Source organism: Ursus maritimus, unplaced genomic scaffold, assembly GCF_017311325.1.
Source record: "Ursus maritimus isolate PB19 unplaced genomic scaffold, ASM1731132v1 scaffold_28, whole genome shotgun sequence".
Lineage (NCBI taxonomy): Eukaryota > Metazoa > Chordata > Mammalia > Carnivora > Ursidae > Ursus > Ursus maritimus.
In genome coordinates, this window is record NW_024425341.1 from 5,076,483 (window position 1) to 5,099,802 (window position 23,320).

The 23,320-nt window shown below is 35.3% G+C and overlaps 1 protein-coding gene across 1 annotated transcript in view; it reads right to left on the bottom strand.

Annotated features, from left to right (window-relative positions):
* LOC103659148 (disintegrin and metalloproteinase domain-containing protein 5-like) overlaps positions 1–23,320 on the bottom strand; it is a 163,794-nt gene that overhangs the window by 76,343 nt on the left and 64,131 nt on the right. The window contains exons 11-13 of the mRNA XM_040643170.1: positions 13,959–14,154; positions 1,918–2,008; positions 1,201–1,420 (exon numbers count right to left, since the gene is read on the bottom strand). Coding sequence (XP_040499104.1) covers positions 1,201–1,420; positions 1,918–2,008; positions 13,959–14,154 — 507 coding nt within the window. The remainder of the gene's footprint in view (positions 1–1,200; positions 1,421–1,917; positions 2,009–13,958; positions 14,155–23,320) is intronic.

Below are 23,320 nucleotides of genomic sequence, written 5' to 3' on the forward strand. Positions count from 1 at the left end.
GTGACAGTCTCATAGCAAAAAGCAAAATTAATACCTAGATCTTGGTTTCTAAATATCATTTCCCATTCAAATGAACCAGAGTGTCTTGGCGAATGGCTTATTTTAGGAACTGGGGCAGGAAACATTCAATATGAATGTAGAACATCTTGTGATTCTGGAAAGTAAGGTAGCACTCAAAAAGAAAAAAAAAATCCCACAATGTTAAGAGTTTGTCAAAGAGACATGAGTTGACTGAAAGAACTCCCAATGGCCAAAGCTAGAAAAACTTGAACAATGAAATCAATAAAGTAGTATTGGATTATAACCCAGACCATAACATAAATATCCATGAGTTTATACTGTTACAAATAAATGACTGAATAAATAAATGGAGAACAGACAAACCTTTGGTGCAGAGGAATTCAAAATAATTTATGGAGCTACTGAGCCCCCATGAAGGGGAAACATAACTTCCTACTCCTTAAATATGGGCTTTGCACAGTAACTTCTTTCAAGGAAGTACAATATGGAAAGGGAAATAAAGAGTAACTTAACAGTGAGAAATTTGACATATATTACCTCAGGCAGGTAATCAAGGTTAACATCAACACTTGATAATGATATGATGAAAGATACTTTACCTCTGGGGTTTTCCTCCCAAGAATACGTAAACCCAGCCTAATCATAAGAGAAACATTAGACAAATTTTAATTTGCGGGACATTCTACAGAATACCTGACCAGTTCTTGAAACTGTCAAGGCCATCAAAAACAAAGAAATTATGAGAAACCATCACTGTCAAGAGAAGCCAATGAAAACGTAACTAACAAATGTAATGTGGTATTCTGGGTGGAATCCTGGAAAAGACATTAGGTAAAAGAAATCTGAATGAAGTATGGAATTTATTTAATATAATGTATGAACATTATTATTTCTTTGATTATAACAAATGTACTATATTATTGTTAGATGTTAATAACTGGGAAAATTGGATATGTTGCTTATAGAGTAATGGTATGTTCTAAAACTGGATATGGTGATGATTGTACAATTCCAAACATTAATCAAAAGCAATGACTTGTACATATCATGGCTGACTATTATGGTAAACAATATTTCAACAAGACTGTTTAAAAAAGAATTGCTTGGTATATTGCCAAAATGAGTATAACTATAAAAAAATAATTTTTAAAACACTTGAAAATTTGTAGTTCTTATTACCATATCAGGACCACACACAGTGCCATCTTGTACAAATGTATCATCTCTCTCTTCGGGTAAATCAATTGTTGTCCATGGATTTTTAGGGATTTTATCTGTGACTCGAAATGTAGATACACACATTTCTTCTCGGACATGCGTGTAAATGATAGATAAATTTGCACGTGATATTAATGCTTTGTGTGGCCAGGCACAAACTAGTTTTCCACATAGGAGATTACTAGAAGCACAAGGCAGAAAAAAATTCTCTTATTATTTACTGAAATAACACAGATTGTGATATACTTTAGTTTAAAAAAAAAAGTGTCTTACTCATTTAACTCCAGGTCACAACAATATTCTTTCAGAAAACTTTTTGAACACATTGATTTATGTGCAATTGGCTATTTTTGTTCCATGAGGCTACGTGCCAAGGGAAAAACTAATGATATTTGCAATCTGACAGCCCTGGTCTGTCTTAAATTAACTTCGGAAATTTGAGCAAATTATCACCAGTCTTTAAGTCTTTCATTCGTAAAATAGAATAAAAAATTCTTACTACAAATATCATCATTGTATCATTATAGGCACTGAATACATGTCATTTGCAGGCAATGGGTATACTGTTCAGTTCAGATCATTAAACAAAGAAACTTGTGGTAAATTCCCATATATTCTAGGATCTTAGCAATATATAACCTAAATCCCAATCAAAATTATAAATTTCTAAATACATACGGATAAGCACAAAACTTTCGGCCACAGTTTCCATATCTATCTCCTCTTGAATTTACTTCATCATAACAAGCAAATGGACCACCTCTAGAAGCTAAAAGAAAAAAAAAACCTTCAGTAAAATACAGTACATAATTCCAATACTCATTGTAGAAATAATAAACTCACTTTGGAAATTATAATGTGATACCTAAGGAGGTTTATAATTACCTAGCATTAAAAAGTTGCTGAGGTAGCTTTTGGGGAGGCAAGATGGAAGAGGAGTAGGAGACCCTGTTTCAACCTGTCCCCTGAATTTAGTTGGATATCTACCAAACCATTCTGAAGACCCACGAAATCAGCCTGAGATGTAAGAATGTGTATCTGGATCTCTACAAGCAGAAAAGCGTTGCCTATTGCAAGGTAGGAAGGGCAGAGTCATGAAGCTGCAGGGAGATATCAGAAGATAAAGAGAAAGGGAGGGAGCCTCCATAAACTGGCTCCTGGAAAGTGATGTAACACCGGAGCACAAAAGTGTCCCGTGCCAGGGACCAGACAAAAACTTGCAGAGTGGTAGCAGCCAGGAAAGGTCTCTAGAGTAGCAGCCAAATAGGTCCAGGAGCCTCAGGTATGTGTGCGAGCCCAAGGATGCTCTCAGTTTTAGAAGCACCAACAGCAGGGACACTCTTGGGCCCCAGGGACAGCCTCTGAGTGAGTAACTGTGGGCACGCACCATGAGAGGCTATGGTTTTTGGCAGCGCACACAGAAACGGAGGGTTTAGTGAAGAGTGCAGACTGCAATTTTTGTGCTCTGGTCCAGAGATTTGGGTGCAGTCATTTTTGCTCTGAACCTCTAGGAGGCACAGAAAGCGCCCAGAGAACAAAAGCTCAAAAAAAACAGTTTCCACTGACCCCCCCCCCACAGGGGGTTAGAGCACCTCTGAGGGTTGCCTGAGAAACAGCAAGATAGGCCCCTCCCCCAGAACACCAGGTGGAAGAACAACAGGATGACAAACCTAGGGTCCCCATAAAACTGTAAAATCCCAATGCAGCGGGAAAATAGTACATTGAGCTCCAGTCGTTGCCTCATGGTTTGTTTATGTTTCAGATTCAACTCTCTTTTTCTTTTTCTTTTGCTTATGCTTCTCTGTTTTGTTTTTTTACCTTTTTCTCATTTCAACTAGATGTTTAATATATCAACTTATATTTCAGAGTGGTTTTTTAACTTGTACTTTTTCACACCTATAATTTTTTGTAAATAGATGCTTCACTGTAGTCCTTTTTTCCTTATTCAATATTACCTTTCCATATATACAAAGTGTTACTTTCCCTGTAATTTTGGAAAGTAGTGTCCTCTAACAAAGAGAACGAAATATACCCAGGAACATCCTACTTTGTCGACACTGAGAAATTATATCCCCCTTCTCCTCACCCCCCCTTTTTTTTCTTTTTTTAAGAATTTTAAAAATTTTATAAATTTTATTCTTGTGTTTCATTTTGGCTTTTTTTTTTTCAGTGGTGGCTTCTGACCGCTTCAAATTTTCCTAGGGAGCATCTAATTTGGGTCGTGGACTCTGTACGCTCCCTCAACCATCTCTCAACAGAATGACTAGGAGGAGGAACTCCCAACAATGAAAAGAACCAGAGACAATGGCCTCTGCCACAGATCTAATGGATATGGATATAAGCAAAATGTCAGAGATAGACTTCAGGGCAGCAATTATGAAGTGAATAGCTAGGCTTGAGAAAAGCATTAGCGACAATATAGAATCTCTAAGGGCAAAATGAGTTCTAATCAGGTCGAACTAAAAAATGCTATGAATGAGATGCAGTCTAAACTGGATACTCCAACAGCCACAATTTAGTGATCTCGAAGATAAGCTGATAGAAACGAGGCAAGCTGAGGGAGATAGGGATAGGCATCTAGAAGCCCATGAGAACAGACTTAGAGAGATCAGTGATGCCATGAAATGTTCCAATGTCAGAATTATTGGGATCCCTGAGGGGGTGGAAAGAGAGAGAGGACTAGAAGGTATATTTGAGCAAATCATAGCTGAGAACTTCCCTAATCTGGGGAAGGAAACACACATTTGAGTCCAAGAGGCAGAGAGGACCCCCCTCAAGGGCAATAAAAATAAACCAACATCTCAGCATTTAATAGTAAAGCTTGCAAATCTTAGAGCCAAGGAAGCTATCCTGATAGCAGCTATGGGGAAGAGATTACTTACATAAGGAGGTAGAACCATCAGAATAACATCAGACCTGTCCACAGAGACCTGGCAAGCCAGGAAGGGCTGGGAATACATATTCAGGGTACTAAATGAAAAGAACAGACAGCCAAGAATACTTATCCAGCAAAGCTGTCATTCAAAATGGATGGAGAGACAAAGAGCTTCCAGGACTGGCAGACCCAGAAAAGACCTCGAATCACCAGGGGAATGTTGGGGGGGGGGGGGAACTGGGGGCATCATGTTGCCTGACTTCAAGCTATATTACAAAGTTGTGGTCACCAAGACAGCATGGTATTGCATATAAACTGACACATAGATCAATGAAACAGAATAGAGGCCCCAGAAATGGACCCTCAACTCTGTGGTCAACCAATCTTTGAGAAAGCAGGAAAAAATATCCAGTGGAAAAAAATCTCTTCAGTAAATAGGGCTGGGAAAATTGGACAGCCCCATGCAGAAGAATGAAACTGGACCATTCTCTTACATGATACACAAAAAACAAACTCAAAATGGATGGAAGACCTCAAGGTGAGACAGGAATCCATCAAAATCCTAGAAGTTAACATAGGCAGCAACCTGTTCAACATCGCCACAACAACTTTTTCTAAGACATGTCTCCAAAGGCAAGGGAAACAAAAGCAAAAATGAATTTTTGGGACTTCATCAAGATAAAAAGCTTCTGTACAGCAAAGGAAAGAGTCCACAAAACTAAGAGGTAACCCATGGAATGGGAAAAGATATTTGTAAATGGTATTACAGATAAAGGGCTGGTTATGCTAAGTGAAACAGTCAAGCAGAGAAAGACAATTATCATATGGTTTCACTCATATATGAAACATAAGGGATAGCACAGAGGACCATAGGGGAAGGGAAGGAAAACGAAGGGGTGGAAATCATAGAGGGAGACAAACCATGAGAGACTCTGGACCCCAGGAAATAAACTTAGGGTTTCAGAAGAGAAGGGGGTAGAGGAATGGGGTAGCCAGGTGATGGGTATTAAGGAGGGCACATGTTGTGTTGAGCACTGGTGTTATATGTAACTAATGAATCATTGAACACTACATCAAAACTAACGACAGTGGCTAACTGTACTAAATAAATAAATAAATAAATAAATAAATAAATAAAAATAATAAAATTTAAAAAAAACAATAAAAAAAGGATTGTACCAGGTTTAGAATTAGATAACCTGGCATGGCTTACACCTTGTTTGTTCATAGAGCATTGAATATTTATATGTATTTGACATACTTTCTGCCTTTTAAGATATGTGAGATATAAGGTGAAATGTATGTATTAATTAAATTATTAGTTATGCTACTAATGAAATTAACTGTATTAAACTAAAAAAAGGTTGCTGAGGTAGATTTAGGATTAAAAAGAGAGCTCCTCATTTTAAGCTTTGTAGACTTTGTTAGGTACCAAACAGAAAATAATCAACATTATTCAAATGGCATTATATTATTAGAAATATAAGCATTTGACAAAATACAGCATCCTTTCCTGATTAAAACCCTTCAGAGTGTACGGATAGAGGGTACATTCCTCAATATCATAAAAGCCATCAATGAAAAGCCTACAGCGAATATCATTCTCAATGGGAAAAGATGAAAGCCTTTCCCTTAAGATCAGGAACACGATAAGGATGCCCACTCTCGCCATTATTGTTTAACATAGTACTAGAAGTCCTAGCAACAGCAATCAGACAACAAAAAAGAATAAAACGTATTCAAATTGGCAAAGAAGAAGTCAAACTGTCTCTCTTCGCAGATGAGATGATACTTTATATGGAAAACCCAAAAGACTCCACCCCCAAATTCTAGAACTCATACAACAATTCAGTAATGTGGCAGGATACAAAATCAATGCTCAGAAATCAGTTGCATTTCTATACACAAACAATGAGACTGAAGAAAGAGAAATTAGGGAATCCATTCCATTTACAATAGCACCAAAAATCATAAGATATCTCTGAATAAGCTTAACCAGAGAGGTAAAGGATCTATATTCTAGAAACTACAGAACACTGCTGAAAGACATTGAAGAAGACGCAAAAAGATGGAAAAACATTCCATGCTCGTGGATTGGAAGAATAAACATAGTTAAAATGTCAATGCTACCCATAGCAATCAACACTTTCCACACCATCCCAATGAAAATACCAATGACATTTTTCAAAGAGCTGGAACAAACAATCTTAAAATTTGTGTGGAACCAGAGAAGACCCCAAATCGCCAAGGAAATGTTGAAAAAGAAAAACGAAGCTGGGGGTATCACGTTGCTTGATTTCAAGCTATACTACAAGATGTGATCACAAAGACAGCATGGTACTGGCACAAAAACAGACACATAGACCAATGAAACAGAATAGAGACTCCAGAAATGGACCCTCGGCTCTATGGTCCACTAATCTTTGACAAAGCAGGAAAAAACATCCAGTGGAAAAAAGACAGTCTCTTCAATAAATGGTGCTGGGAAAATTGGACAGCTATATGCAAAAGAATGAAACTTGACCACTCTCTCACACAAAGATAAACTCCAAATGGATGAAAGACCTCTATGTGAGACAGGAATCCATCAAAATCATAGAGGAGAACATAGGCTGTAACCTCCTTGACATTGGCCACGGCAACTTCTTTCATGACACGTCTCCAAAGGCAAGAGAAACAAAAGAAAAAAATGAACTCATGGGACTTTATCAAGATAAAAAGTTCTGCACAGCAAAGGAAACAGTCATCAAAACTAAGAGGCAACCCACAGAATGGGAGTAGATATTTGCAAATGACACTACAGATAAAAGGCTGGTATCCAAGATCTATAAAGAACTTCTCAAACTCAATACACAAGAAACAAATAATCAAATCAAAAAAGGGCAGAAGATATGAACAGACACTTTTTCAATGAAGACATACAAATGGCTAACAGACACATGAAAAAATATTCAAAATCATTAGCCAGCAGGGAAATTCAAATCAAAACCACCTTGAGATACCACCTTACACCACTTAGAATGGAATAATGGACAAGGCAAGAAACAAGAAATGTTGGAGAGGATGTGGAGAAAGGGGAACCCTCTTACACTGTTCGTGGGAATGCAAGTTAGTACAGCCATTTTGGAAAACAGTGTGGAGGTCCCTCAAAAAGTTAAAAATAGAGCTACCCTATGACCCAGCAATTGCACTACTGGGTATTTACCCCAAAGATACAGACATAATGAAGAGAAGGGCCATATGCACCCCAATGTTTATACCTGCATTGTCCACAATAGCTAAATCGTGGAAGGAGCCAAGATGCCCTTCGACAGATGAATGGATAAAGAAAATGTGGTCCATATATACAATGGAATCTTACTCAGCCATCAGAAAGAATGATTACCCAACATTTGCAGCAACATTGATGGGACTGGAGGAGATGATGCTAAGTGAAATAAGTCAAGCAGAGAAAGACAATTATCATATGGTTTCACTCATTTGTGGAACATAAGGAATAGCAGGGAGATTAGTAGGAGAAGGAAGGGAAGAATGAAGGGGGGATAAAGAGAAGGGGGAATGAACCATGAGACTATGGACTCTGGGAAACAAACTGAGGGTTTCAGAGGGGAGGGGAGTGCGGGATTGTGATAGGCCGGTGATGGGTATTAAGGAGGGCACAAATTGCATGGAGCACTGGGTGTTATAGGCAAATAATGAATCGTGGAACACTACATCAAAAACTAATGATGTACTGTATGGTGACTAACATAATATAATAAAAAATTTTTAAAAAAAGAAAGAAAATGGGGGAAAGACCTGAATAGACATTTTTCAAAGAAGACATACAAATGGCCAACAGGTACTTGAAAAAGTGCTCAACATCACTGATCATCAGGAAGCTGCCACTCAGAATCACAGTTAGATATCACCTCACAGCTGTTATGTTTGCTATTATAGAAAAGATAAAAATAACAAATGTTGGCAAGGATTCAGAGAAAAAGGAACTCTTGTATACTGTTGGGAATGTAAATTGGTTCAGCCACTATTGAAAACAGTATGGAAGTTCCTCAAAATCTTAAAAATAGAACTATCATATGATCCAGCAATTCCACTTCTGGGTATTTATCCAAAGTATTTGAAATCATGATCTCATAAAGGTATGTCCACTCCTATGTGCATTGCAGCCTTATTCACAAGAGCCAAAATATGTAAACAACCTAAGTGGCCATTAAGGAGTGAATGTAAAAGAAAATGTGATATATCTATATTATTCAATCAGGAAAAGCAGAAATTCCTGCCATTTGAGATAATACCTTAAAGGCATTATGCTAACTGAAACATATTAGATGAGAAAAAGAAATCCTATATGATATCACTTATATGTCGAATCTAAGAAAGACAAACAGAAACAGGGAGCAATTTGGGGCTTTGTGTAGTGGAAATAGGGAAATATTAGTCAAGGGTACAAACTTCCAGTTATAATATTAATACATTCTGGAGATCTAATGTGCAACATGTTGGTTATAGCTAATACATACTGCATTATATACTTGAAAGTTGCTGAGAAAGTAAATCTTCAAAATTCTCACCACAAAAAAGAAAGGGTAATTATATGGCAGGATGGAGGTGTTAACCAATGCTATGTGATAATCACTTTTCAATATATGAATGTATGAAACCAACATGTTGCATGCCTTAAACTTACACAGTATTATATGTCAATTATATCCTAATAATGTTGGAGGGAAAAGATATTTCAGAAGGAAAAAGACAGCAGCAACATGGCAGTGTAGGAAGCCCTGGACTCTCCTTTCCATTCACAAATTCACTGATTCAGCTTCAATTCATGGGTTAATTTTCTTTGTGATGAACGCTAAATGAAATGAAAGTCTCGTTTACTCTGGAGAATGCAAAACCAGACTCACCAAAGCCAGTAGGGAGATTCAAGACACATTCTCATCAGCAACCTTACCACAGTGCAGTGTCTTACAAGCAGGAAGAGACCATCTAGTCCCCTGCTTCACCCAGCAGCAAAGGATTTGCTTGGAGGTCCAACATGCACATAATTTTCAGGGGGCTGCCCAAAGACCTGGAATCTATATTGCCAGTTCTGGGAGCTCTGATGGGTCTGAACTCTCTGGATGTCCAGGGACTACAGGGGTGGCAGCTTGAGCTAGTAATCATCCATGGTAGTCCCCCTGCTCACCACCAAGTGAGTGGATAAATAATCCCAACTCTCAGCTTCCTCTTTGGGAGGCAAAGACTTGATCCATTCACCCAAAGCCCCAAGTACCAAACAGAAGTCATGAAGCTGACAATACACTAACAACTGAAAAATGCACTAGAGGGGTTCAATAACAGACTAGATCAAGCAAAAGAAATGATCAGTGAACTCAAAAAGAAGTCACTGGAAATTATTAAGAACAACAAACAAGAATGAGAAAGAGTGACTTAAGGGCTTTATGGGGCACCAACAATGGGACTAATATATGTATTATAAAAGTTCTAGAAAAACAATAGAGAAGGAAAGGATCAGGAAGCATATTCAAAAAAAAATAATGGTTAAGGAACTTCCCAAGTTGAAAGAAGGCAATGGATATCCAGATCGAGAAAGACCAAAGAACCTCTAATAAGATTCTCCACAAGGCTATGAGGAAATTTTTCAGCAGAGTCCTTACAGTCCAGAAGGCAGTGGGATGATATTCAAAGCACTGAAAGAAAAAGCTGCCAACAAAGAATACTATATGGGGCAAAACTGCCCTTTAAAAATTAAAGGGAGAGAAAATTGTTCCAGACAAACAAAAGCTAAATGAGTTCATGACCACTAGACCTCCCTTCCACAAAATGCTAAAGATAGTAATGCCAGCATTATGGTAGCATAAGACATCCCTCCTTATTTTGCCTCCCTTTTAATAAAAAATCCACATATATTTATTATATATCAGGTCTACTTTAGACACTCAAGGAAGAACAGGAGATGGAGAAAAATAGTTCCCAAGTTTCAAGAAATTTAAGATTTAGATGTTAACACATGAAACACGATGTTTAAGAGCTTATGGGCTTCAGAGTAAGGAAATCCTCCAATGAAGCTTTAAAAAAACTTTTAGCTGGGTGGCTCAGTAGGCTAAGTGTCTGACTTCAGCTCAGGTCATGATCTCAGGGTTCTGGGATGCAGCCCCCCTTGTCCCTGTCCTTCTGCCCCTCCCCATTCATGCTTTCTCTCCCTCAAATAAATAAATACAACCTTTTAAAAAAATCTTTTTACCTGAATTATTTTAAATAGAATTAAAGACAGGTAGTGTCTACATATCAAATGAATTGGTTTTTCTTTTTGTCTTAACACAAATTTTATTGTGTTAAAATACACACAAAATAAAGTTTACCATCTTAAACATTTTTAAGTGTACAGTTTAATGGTATTAAATACATTCACATTGTATAGCCATCACTACCATCCATTCATAATTTTTCATCTTGCAAAACTGAAACTCTATACTCATTAAACAATAACTCTCCATTCCTCCTCCTCCCAAGTCCCTGGCAAATACTATTACATTTTCTCTATCTATGATTTTGACTATGCTAGGTACCACATATCAGTAGAATCATAGAGTATTTGTGTTTTTGTGACTGATTATTTCACTTATGTAAATTGTCCTCAAGATTCATTCATGTTGCAGAATATTGCAAATTCTATCTTTTTTAAGGCAGAATAAAATTTCATTGTTTGTTTGTATATACCACATTTTTCTTTTTCCATACATCTATTCATGAACACTTGGGTTGCTTCCAAATTTTATTCTCAATAATGCTGCTATGAACATGAGTATACAAATATCTCTTCCAGACACTGCTTTCAATTCTTTTGGTTATAGTCTCAGAAGTAAGAATGCTGGGTCATATAGTAATTCTATTTCTAGTTTTAGAGGAACAATCATCTATTTTTCACAGCAGATTTTATCATTTTACATCCCCACCAACAGTGCACAAGGGTTCCAATTTCTCTACATACTCACCCATCCTTGTTGGAGTTTTGTGTTGGTGTGTTTTGGGTTTGTTTTGTTGTTTTTTTGTTTTGTTTTGTTTTGTTTTTTGTAGTCATCCTAATGAGTGTGAAACTGTGGTTTTGATTTACATTTCCCTAATGATTATTTATGTTGAGCTTCTTTATCTTATTTGGAGAAATGTCTATTCAAGTTATTTGCCCGTTTTTGAATTGGGCTGTTTTGGGCTGTTGTTTTTAGTTATTGAGTTTTAGGAGTTTTCTATATATTCTGGATATTAATTTCTTATCAGATACATGATTCATAAATATTTTTCCCCAATGAAACTACAAAACAGCCAGAAAGCAATTAATAAGATGGCGCCTTGTTTGGATCCAGGTAACTCTGTCGTAGAAACAGTGCTGTGTATTGTAGAATGTTTAGTAGCATCCCTGACTTTTACCTTCCAGAAGCCAGTAATAGTCCTGCCCCAGTTGTAAAAACCATAAATGTCTGCAGGCATCGTGTCTAGTAACCAAAGGCCATAAATGCTGCTAAATGTACTACAATGCACAGGACAACTTCCCTCATTCCCATCTCTCACAACAAAGAATTACCTGGCCTAAAATATCAATAATGTTGACATTGAAAAACCCTGATGTGAATGTTGGGTTTGTACCCATATTCCTTTACGTGGTACACAACTTAATCTGGTGACAAATACCCCTAATAATGTATGTTACTTTACAACTAATGAGACCTCCTACCTTTTAAAGGATAAACATCACCACAAACTAAATGATGCTAAAACTTTAATATCATTTTATATTATACGTAAGTATTAAGTTTCTGCATGTAAAGAAATTGCAGAAATAATACTGAAGAACATACCATAGGAGCTAGACTTCTACAAAAACAAAATATGCTAAGAAACAGAAAAGGACACACATTCTACCCCATAAGCATATTTTGGCCAGAAACTAATAATTTAGTGGCACATAATGATTTGTGTTAGGTCCGTGAATAAGATTTCATTGGTTGTTGCCTATAAATCATATATCGTTCTTATCTCAGAAAGCTAATGCCTTCTTCCGAATTCTGTTAAGCCCTACTCAAGACCGTTCTGGTTAACCAGTGTCCATGGCAGATCACAGATGACCTAGTCAAAGAATTTTCATTAATTTGGATTGAAATACAGTTACAGCTGAGTAATATTCCCTTGTATATATGGACCACATCAGAAAGAATAATTACCCAACATTTGCAGCAACATTGATGGGACTGGAGGAGATGATGCTAAGTGAAATAAGTCAAGCAGAGAAAGACAATTATCATATGGTTTCTCTCATCTAGGGAACATAAGAAATAGCAGGAAGATTGGTAGGAGAAGGAAAGAAAGAATGAAGGAGGTGTAAACAGAAGGGGGAATGAACCATGAGAGACTATGGATTCTGGGAAACAAACTGAGGGCTTCAGAGGGGAGGGAGTGGGGGAATGGGATAGGCTGGTGATGGGTATTAAGAAGGGCACATATTGCATGGTGCACTGGGTGTTACATGCAAATAATGAATCATGGAACATTACATAAAAAACTAAGGATATACTGTATGGTGACTAACATAACATAATAAAAAATTATTATAAAAAAAGAAATACAGTTATGGTTGAGGAAAAATTTTCAACTCCAAAATTTTCAATTTCTTTTTGTCCCCAAACTCTGCAGGAGGCTCACAAAATGTGATTGTTTTTCAAAAATAAATACAAAAGCTAACTGATAGTCAAGCCCAGACTCATCACGTCCTAAGTACATTAACACAAGTAGTCACTAGGATTGGAGAGACATTTCTTCAAAATCAAGATGCTTTAGATATTATATTTACCTCCAAGTAATTTGTAATACTTCGGGAGAAGACTATTATACTTAAACACCTGTAGCTCTCACAGAGAGTTTTAAATCACTCAAAATCACTGCTAATACTAAAGAAACAGTAAACAAGATAAATAACTTGGGGGATACCTAGTTGATATCCCACAACATGGATCTAAGTTTATCTAACTAGCACTGAAATTTAGTTTCCTGATTTTACTTAGGGAAACACTGAATCATGGATCTGAAGTAATTTCCTGTTTCTCCTAATTTTACTGGCCATTTGTTTGTTTGTATCTCAACTATGTTTTAAATACTAATGTCACCATTGTCTTGCCAGATAACACAACTATGATTCTGAGAGAAAAGCAAAACAAAATTATAATTATCACCAAAACTCCTACCTCATCTCCTCCTTAAATGCCTGTCATTCATATAGATTTACATAATACATAGGTAGGTACACAATACCTATAACCTGGCTAAGGAAGGCCTAAAGGGCGGACTGAGAATAAAACATTTTACTCTCTCAAAGAACATGAACTGTAGATGTTCAGGAAATTGTATATTTCAATGAAGCTAATGATCTACACATTTATAGGAAGCTATCAAACTGAACTAGATAGGTCATAAACTGAAGCACACACTCACGAGCAAGCCCCTTCAAACAGACCCACACTTGAAATCCACACAATTAGTTATTAGTCCTGCTTTGTTCTAGTAAAATCCCTTGTTTCATTTAAGCCTAAACTAAACTCACCACCACCAATTCTATATCATCCTCTGAGAAGCTGCATTTCCACTTGAGGTTTCTTCCTTTGCAAACAAGAATTCCATATATACTAAGGTGGGGTTTTTTTTTTCAGAATCAAGAAAATTTTATTTCCTTTAACATTAAGGGGCAAGACCTCACTCCTTAACAAATTATATTTATATTTTGTCCTATAGAATTGAATTATGAAGCTTAGAATAATCAGAATTTAGGAACTAAGAAGAAAGTTTTGGTCATTACCTCCTCCAATCAAATCTCTACATTGTTTGGTATGTATCCGACATCGTCCTCCAAAACAGAAGGCATCACCCGAATTACAACTTTGTCCATCACGTGCGTAAGTGTCAGCCACACAGTGTGAGGAAACCCCATTGCAATATTCAGGGAAATCGCATTCGTCCGAAGGTTTCCTACACTGCATACCAATTGGTTTTAGCTAGAAGGGGAAAAGGAACATAAGAAAAGATTATGCATCAATGATACTCAAGTTTTCTTTCCCTTCAGGCTTTAATTTTTCATTTTTTTTCTAAGTTGCTAAGAGCAAGGAGAAAATTAAGTCTTATTTACTTAAGCATTGCATAGAAATTTAAATAATTAAATTTACTGTGGATAAAAGAATGGGTAATACTTGTAAGAGAAGTGAGAAATTCAGATAAGTAGACTATCATACTTATAAAAAAAAAAGAAAGAAAGACAAAAACTAAACCTAAGCAATTAATATAAAAATTACTTTAAAAAGTTACTTTCAACCCATCATGGCTATGCTCACATGGACAGCCTCTGGTTTCTCCATATGCTGTCCCTTCAAGCAGAAATCAGCAACCATTTACAAAATAATAAATACACATCATAAACATTTAGAAAAAGTTTGTAGATTTTTTTAAGGTAATTTAAGGACACACAGGAAAAGGCTTATTTCACATATCACATTGCAAACAACTATAAAAAAAAATTCCCCAATTATACATCTCTGATCTCTTCAGCACTTACTCTAGCTAATTCTTTCCAGGATTCACTTTCTTTATACCTGTCTTAGCCAACAAATTTCCAAATATCACGGCAAACCCTTTCCTCAACCTAAGCCCCAATTCCTCATGGCTCTCATTACTATCCTATGCAAATTGAGTCAAATTTGTTTTAGCTTTCAAAGGTCCTAGAGGCCCAGCTTCCATAACATTCACCACCCCCAAAATAAGTTTTCTGTATACATTTTTCTATGTTGTCAACAAGTATTTGCTATATATAGCCACTCTGACACAAATTCTTCAAGTGATGGGTGGGGAAGACAAAGATGATACTTGAATCACCCAAGCTTATGTAGTTAATATCCAAATCAAAACCAATGATCAAAATTATTTTGTATTAATATCTGTTCCTTTAAAATATGCTTCCTTTTATAAATATGTATAAATGGCAATATTACATTCATTCTAATTTCTTCTATTGTTTTGACTATTTTTTTATAGTAGTTTAAGGGTCACAGAAAATATGAGGGGTAAGTACAGAGATTTCCCGCATAACCCTTGCCCCACACATACAAAGCCTCCTCTCTTATCAACATCTCCATCTTGAGTGGTACATGTGTTACAATTGATGAACTTACATGACACATCATAATCGGTCAAAGGCCATAGTTTACATGAAAGGTCTTTCTCATTGTTATATATTTTATGGGCTTAAACATATGTATAATGGCATGTATCTATTGTTATGGTATCATACTGAGTATTTTCACTGCCCTAAAAATCCTTCATGCTCTGCTTATTGATCTCCCTTCAGCTCTTGGCAACCACTGACCTTTTTACAGTCCTTTTCCAGAATGTCATATATTTGGAATCATAGAGTTTGTAACCTTTTCAGATTGGACTATGTCACCCAACTTATTTTTCAATACTTTTAAATACCCAGTTCCTCAAATGCTCTTTGAACCAAGTTTTATCATCCTATTTGCTCCTCTATTAAGAGGTGTTCTGTTTCTTTACTTGGTTCCCAAATTTCAAAATGTCCCTAAAGCTTAAAAATGGATGACTCCCTTTTTTTCTCAGTGTTTTCTCCTAGAATCTTTGTGTGTTTTTTTATTTTACTTGTAATTCATTTTTATTCTTGCCCAAACTGTCAGTCTGTACATGTAGGGTGCAATTCATTGTCAGGACTATGTCCCCTTACACAACTAAATGAGGAATAGGTGGGTTAATTTATTGCCTCTGACCACCACAACAGCCTTGACCATAGTAAAGAGAGTACTGTATATATCAGAAAACCCATAGTTTGGGCTAGGTACCATTTCAATAATTAGGCCCAAGGACTAATGAGAATCATAACTACTACTCCAGTTGCAACAGCAGTTGTTCACATATCTCTATTGATATATGAATCTGGTTTATGTTACTCCCTTTTGGTGCAGCAATGATGGGGAATTTGGTAGTCTGCTAAACTGCTTGTGTTTGATAGGTTGTTTAATTTTTTAAAAAGTTACACTTAATATGAATAATTATTACTACATTGTGCCTAATAATGGAAAAGGAGAGAGACATCAGCAAATGTCAGAATAGGAGATTCCTGGCTGCATATTCACATAGAAATGCCTATTTTAACAACTACCATGAAGGAGATAATCTGGCTGAAAGGTTCCAGTCTTCAGGTAAAGTAAAAAATCTGAGAGTAGATGCATTGGTAGATGGTAAGAAGAACAGTTTCACTTTACCCACATCATTCCTTCCCCAAGGTGGCTCAGCTCAATGCCAAGAGAGACTATCTTTGTTGGTGATTGCTCTGACAGAGAAAATAAAGGTGATGAGAACCTGGTTTCCCCAGCCCTACAAAACACTGCAAGAGAATACTTTTATCTCACCCCACTCAGAACACTGAGGGAATTGGCATACTTAAATAGTCTGGGGAGCCTAACACTAGGAAAAGGAGATGGGGTTCATAGCAACCAGTGCATGGATCACAACAACCAGCCACATATCCAATTAACTGGCTTACAGACTTCAGCAAGGGCCTCACCCATGAACCAATAGGATGCCTCATCTGAGGACACCCATAACTAGCCAGCCAACACCCCTAGTATTCCACACTCACACCCTATAACCAAACCCCAAATTCCACAGCAGATAGTACATATAAGCCTCCAACAAATGGGCACAATCCTGCAGACAACATGGATATCAACAGCTGGCTTGACTCTGCCGAATTGCACAACTTGAACACTTTAGGGCACTGCCTCAGGGAAAATTTGTGAGAGGCTCTCCATAGCCAGAATGGCTTTCTGGGATTGAGAGAAGGTATACAATTCTAATCTCCGCCACTGCCCCCAGGAGGTGTGGAACAACCCCAGAAGAGGAGTGGAACAAGCACACCCATAAAAAAGGTTGGAGAGACCCCCAAAACTCTAACTGGGCTGACTGGTGACTGGCTTCTTTCTCTCCCAAGGCCAGTTAATAAACACTGGAAGAGTTGGCTACTTCTTCCAATGTGAAGGCAGCAATGCAAGTCTTCAAGAAACATAAAGAATCAAGGAAACATGATGCCAACAAAGGAATGAAACAGAGCTCTTGTGGAAGACAAATGAAAGAAATGGAAATGTACAAAATGTCTGACAAAAAATTTTTAAAATTATCACCTTAAGCTCAGACAAGAGAGCACAGATAGACAAACAAAATCAGGAAAATAATACATGAACAAAATGAGAAGTTTCACAAAGAAATTATTAAGAAGAAGAAGAAGAAGAAGCAGCAGCAGCAAACAGAAATTCTAGATCTGAAGAATACAATGACTAACTGAAAAATTCCATTAAAAACCTTCAAGGGCACAGTTGATCAAGCAGAAGAAACAATGAACTCAAAGGCAATTGTTTAAAATTATCCAGTTAGAAGAACAAAAAAGAAAAAGATTAAAGAATGCTTATGGTACTTACAGGACACATCAAAAGAAACAACATATGTGCTGCGGGACTTCCAGAAAAAAGCAGTGAAAGAGAAATGGGCAGAAAGTTTAGTTAAAGAAATAAGGACAATTTGCAAAATCTAGAGAGGAAAATGTACATAAAGCCAAAAGAATTCTTTAAAAGACACATTACAAATAAATTATCAAAAGTCAGTGACAGAATTTTGAAAGTAGTAAGAGAAAAGCAACTCATCACAAACAAGGGAAACCATATAGGACTATAAGCAGATTACTCAGCAGAAACCTTGCAGGGCAGGAGAAAATGAGATAATATTTTCAAAGTGCTGAAAAAAAATAACTATTAACCAGTACTATATCCAGGGATGTCTGGGTGGCACTTGGTTAAGCGTCCAACTCTTGATTTCAGCTCGGGTCATGAGCTCAGGGTCATGAAATGGAGCCCTGTATCAGGCTTCAAGCTCAGTGGGGAATCTGCTTGAGATTTTCTCCCCCTTGCCTGTTGCCCCTCCCCCACGAAGTGTGCATACATGCACACTCGCTCTCTCTCTAAAATAAATGAAATAAATCTTTAAAGAAAGAAAAGGATACTACATCCAATAGAGATATTATTCAGTAATGAAAAAGAGATAAGACTTTCCCAGATAAACAAATCTAAGCAAGTTCATCTTCACTATACATGTCTTACAAAAAAATGCTCAAGAGAGTTCTTCAAGTAGAAATGAAAAAATTCTAATTAACAATATGAAAACATAAAAGTATAAAAATCATTGGTAGAAGTAAGTTATAGTTAAATTCAGAATACTCTCACTACTGTAATAGTTGGTGCATAAATCACTTTTAACTCTAGTATAAAAGTTAAAAGACAAAAGCATTAGAAATAACTATAGCTATAATAATTTGTCCATGGATGGACAATATAAAAGGATGTATATATAACATCAGTAGCATAAAATGGGGGGGGGGGGATTTTTTGTATGAGATCAAAGTTAGTTGTTACCACCTTAAAATAGACTGTTATAACTATAAAATGTCTTGTGTAAGCCTTGTGGTAATAACATACAGACACACACACATAGTGAATACATAAAATATAAAGAAAAATTAATCAAAACATACCACCACACAAAAATCATCAAATCACAAAGTAAGACACTAAAAGAGGAAAAATAGGATAAAAGAACAACAAAATAAACAGAAAACAACTAATAATATGGCAATAGCAAATCCTCCCTTAATTACTTTGAAAGTAAATGAATCATAATCAAAAGACACAGAGTAAGCAGATTAATGAAAAACAAGATCAAACTATATGTTACCTACAAGAGACCCGCTTAAGTCTTTAGGACACACAAACTGAAAGTGAAGAGATAGAAAAAAATAGCTCATGCAAATGGCAATCATACAGAGCAGGGAGGGCTACATGTATGTCATACAAAATACACTTTAAGTCAAAAATGGTCAGAAGAGACACAGAAAGTTACTACATAATGATAAAGAGGTCAATACATTAAGAGGATATAACAATTGCAACATTATTTTATATACACAAATATTGAGAGACCTAAAGAGAGTTTGTGACTTCATCACTCTACTTTCAGTATTGGCTAGATCATCCAAAAAGAAAAATCTATACCAGAACAGTAGGTTTGAACAACACTATAGTGGACCTAAAAAACACATGCAGAATGTTCCATCCAACAGCAGCAGAATACAAATTCTCCTCAAGTGCATAAGGAACATTCTCCAAGGTAGATCATGGGTTAGGCCAAAAACCAATCCTTAACAAATTTAAGACTGAAATTATATCAAGAATTTTTTCTAATCACAATGATGTTAAACCAGAAATCAACAGTAGAAAAAACTTTAAAATTCACAAATATGTGGGAATTAAACAACACACTCCCAAACAATTTATTAAGGTAGAAATCAAAGGGAATCAAAAAAATATCTCAAAACAAATGAAAACTTGAACTACAGCAATTCAAAAATTAAGGAATTCATTAAGTGCAATTTTGAAAGGAATACTTATAGTGACAAACACATACAATAAAAAGAAGGAAGATCTTCTTAACATCTCTAGAAACTAGAAAAAGAACAAACTAAGCTCAAAGTTACCAGAGGAAAAGAAATAAAGTTTAAACAGAAATAAATAAAATAGAGATGAGAAAAACAATAGAAAACATCAGTGAAAATGAGAGCTGGTTTTTGAAAGATAAAATTGATAAAACTTTTGCTAAACTAAGAAAAAACAGAGAAGACTCATAGAAATTATAAATGAAAGAGGTGACATTACAACAGACACCACAAAAATGGAAAAGATCATAAGAAACTACTATATATATATATGTATATATATATATATAACTACTATGTATATATATGTAAAGATCATAAGAAACTACTATATATATATATATATATAGAAACTACTATATATATATGTATATATATATATAACTACTATATATATATATATAGAAACTACTATATATATTTATATAGAAACTACTATATATATATATGTATATATATATAACTACTATGTATATATATGTAAAGATCATAAGAAACTACTATATATATATATATACATATATATATATATCTCAAATCATGTAACTTAGAAGGGATAAATTCCTAGAAACGACCTATCAAGATTGAATCATGGGAAAAAAAAAAAAAGAAAAATCTGAACAAACAAATAATGTAAAGAGATCAAATCAGTTACCAGTTAAAAACCTCCCACCATAGAAAATCCCAGGATCAGATGATTTCACAGACGATTTCTACCAAACACTTAAGGAATACTTAATGCTAATCCTTTTCAATCTCTTCCAAAAAACTGAATAGGAAGGAAAACTTCCAAACTCATTTTATGAGTCCAGAATTATCCTAATGCCAAAGTCAGACCAAGATACTACCAGAAAAGAAAATTATATGCTAATGTAATTTTGACCTGATGAACAGGCCTGATGAACATAAATACAATAATTCTCAAAAAAATACTAGCAAACCAATTTCAGCAGCACATTAAAAGGATCACACATCATGATCAATTAAGACTTATCACTAAGATTCAGGATGTTTGGACATATGCAATTCAATAAATGTGATATGTCACATTAACAAAGTGAAGGATTAAAAATAATACCATGTGCTATATTTTGGCTAAGTGAATTTAAATAAATAATATCATCTCATTAGATGCAGAAAAAAGCATTTGACATAATTCAACATATTTTCATGATAAAAACTATCAACAACTTAGGTATAGAAGGAATGAACTTCAACATAATAAGGGCCATATATGATAAGCCCTTAGCTAATAAGACAAGGGTGCCCTTTCTCACAACGCTTATTCAACTTAGTACTGGAAGTCCAAGCCAGAGCAATTAGGCAAGGAAAAAAAAAAAGGCATCCAAATTGGAAAAGAAGTCAAGTTGTTTCTGCAGATGATACGATCCTATATATAGGAAACTCAAAAGACTCTACAAAAAAAAAAAACTATTAAAAATAATAAGTGACCTTCTTAATACGTATTGCATGGTGCACTGGGTGTTATACACAAGTAATGAATCATGGAACTTTACATCAAAAACTAGGGATGTACTGTACGGTGACTAACATAATATAATTAAAAAATATTATTAAAAAAATAAAATAAGTGAATTTAGTAAAGTTGCAAGATACAAAATAAAAATATAAAAATCAGTTGTATTTCTTCATACTACAAATGCACTATCTACAAAAGAAATTAAGAAAAAAATCCCATTTACAACATCAGCAAAAAGAATAAAATTCTTAGGAATAAATTTAATCAAGGAGGTATAAGACCTGGAAACTAAAAAATATAAACACTGATGAAAAATTCATGAGGACACACATAAATGGAAAGATATCCTTTGCTGACTTTGCTTTGTATTTTTTTTTTGCTGTAATAAAGCATAGTGATGAGTATGCTACATGCTAAATTCTATGAATCCTCCTACTGATTCATTAAACATGGGGATAAGGAGTGCCTGGGTGGCTCAGATGGTTAAGAATCTGCCTTCAGTTCAAGTCATGATTGAGTCCTGGGATCAGACCTGGGATAGAGCCTCACATCTGGCTCCCTGTTCAGTGCGGAGTCTGCTTCTCCCTCTGCCTGTCCCCCCTGCTCATGCTCTCTCCCTCTCTCTCAAATGAATTAAAAAAATCTTTAAAAACAAACAAACAACAAACAAACAAACCTGGGGATACTCTTGGGGACCTCTGACAAAGAGAATTGTGGTCTTAACAATACTGTCTTCCAATCCATTCACATCGAACATTTTACCATTTATTTAGATTTTTTATTTTTCTCAGCAATGTTTTGTTAAGTGTGTATGTTCTACACTTCTTTTATTAAATGTGTTCCTAAGTACTTTTCAATGATATTATGAATGAAATTGTTTTCCTAATTTCATTTTCAGATTGTTCACTCTATTATATAGAAATACAGTTCATTTTTGTATCCTGTGACTGATTAACTCATTTATTTAAAAAGCATTTTTGGTAGATTCTTTAGGAGTATTTACATACAGGATCATGCCATCTGCAAATAGAGTTTGTTGTAATTTCTCCCCTTCCAAATTTTATGCCTTTATTTCTTCTTCTTACTGGATTGTACTCTCTAGTATCTCTACTACAATGTTTAATAGAAGTGATGAGAGCCTACCTTCTTGCTTTGTTTCTGATTTTAGGGGGAAAGCACTCAGACTTCCATCATTAGTATGCTAGCTCTAGATTTTTCATAGATGCTCTCCATCAGGTTATGATCCTTCCTATTTCTAATTTGTTAGCAATTTTGTAATGAGTGGGTCCTTTTTCTGCATCTTTTGAGATTACCATGTCTTTTCCTTTATTTGATTAATATGGTGTGTTATATTATAAATCCCTCTTGGTCATGAAGGATAATCCTTTTCATATGTTTCTGGATTCTGCTTGTAACTTTTTTAGGATTTTTCATCCCTATTCATAAAGTATATTCGTCTATAGTTTTCTTGTGATGTCTTTGGTATTCAGGTGATCCTATCCTCATAGAATGAGTTTAAAGGGTTTTTTTTTTTTCTCATATTTTCGGAAAGAGATTGTGGAATATTAGTGTTCTTTCTTTTTTAAATTTTTGATAGAATTCACCAATAAAGCCATCTGGACCTGAGCTTTTCTTTGTGGAAAGATTTTAAGTTATTAATTCAATTTCTTTACCCATCCATTCAGATTTTCTATTTCTTCTTAAGTCAGTGTTGATAATTTGTGTCTTCCTATTTTATCTATGTTGTTTAATTTGCTGGATATGGTAGTAGGGTAGTAGGGTTCCTTATAATTCTTTTAAATCATGTAAGTTCAGTACTGATTCTCCCCTTTCATTTCTGTGAAACCTCTCTTTCTTAGTCTAGGTAAAGGCTTATCCATTTTTATTGATTTTTTTTCAAAGAACCAATTTTGGTTCCTCTGATTTCCTCTCAAACTTTATTTCCTTCCTTATATTTGCCTTGAATTTAATTTGCTCTTCTGTTTACAGACTTTTAAGGTACAAGCTTAGATTATTGACTTATTTCTTATTTTCTAATATAGACATCTATAAGTAAAAATTTCCCTCTAAACATTGTTTTACCTTTATACCATGTTTTGATATGTTGTTTTCTCATTTTCACTCAGTTCAAAATATTTCTAAA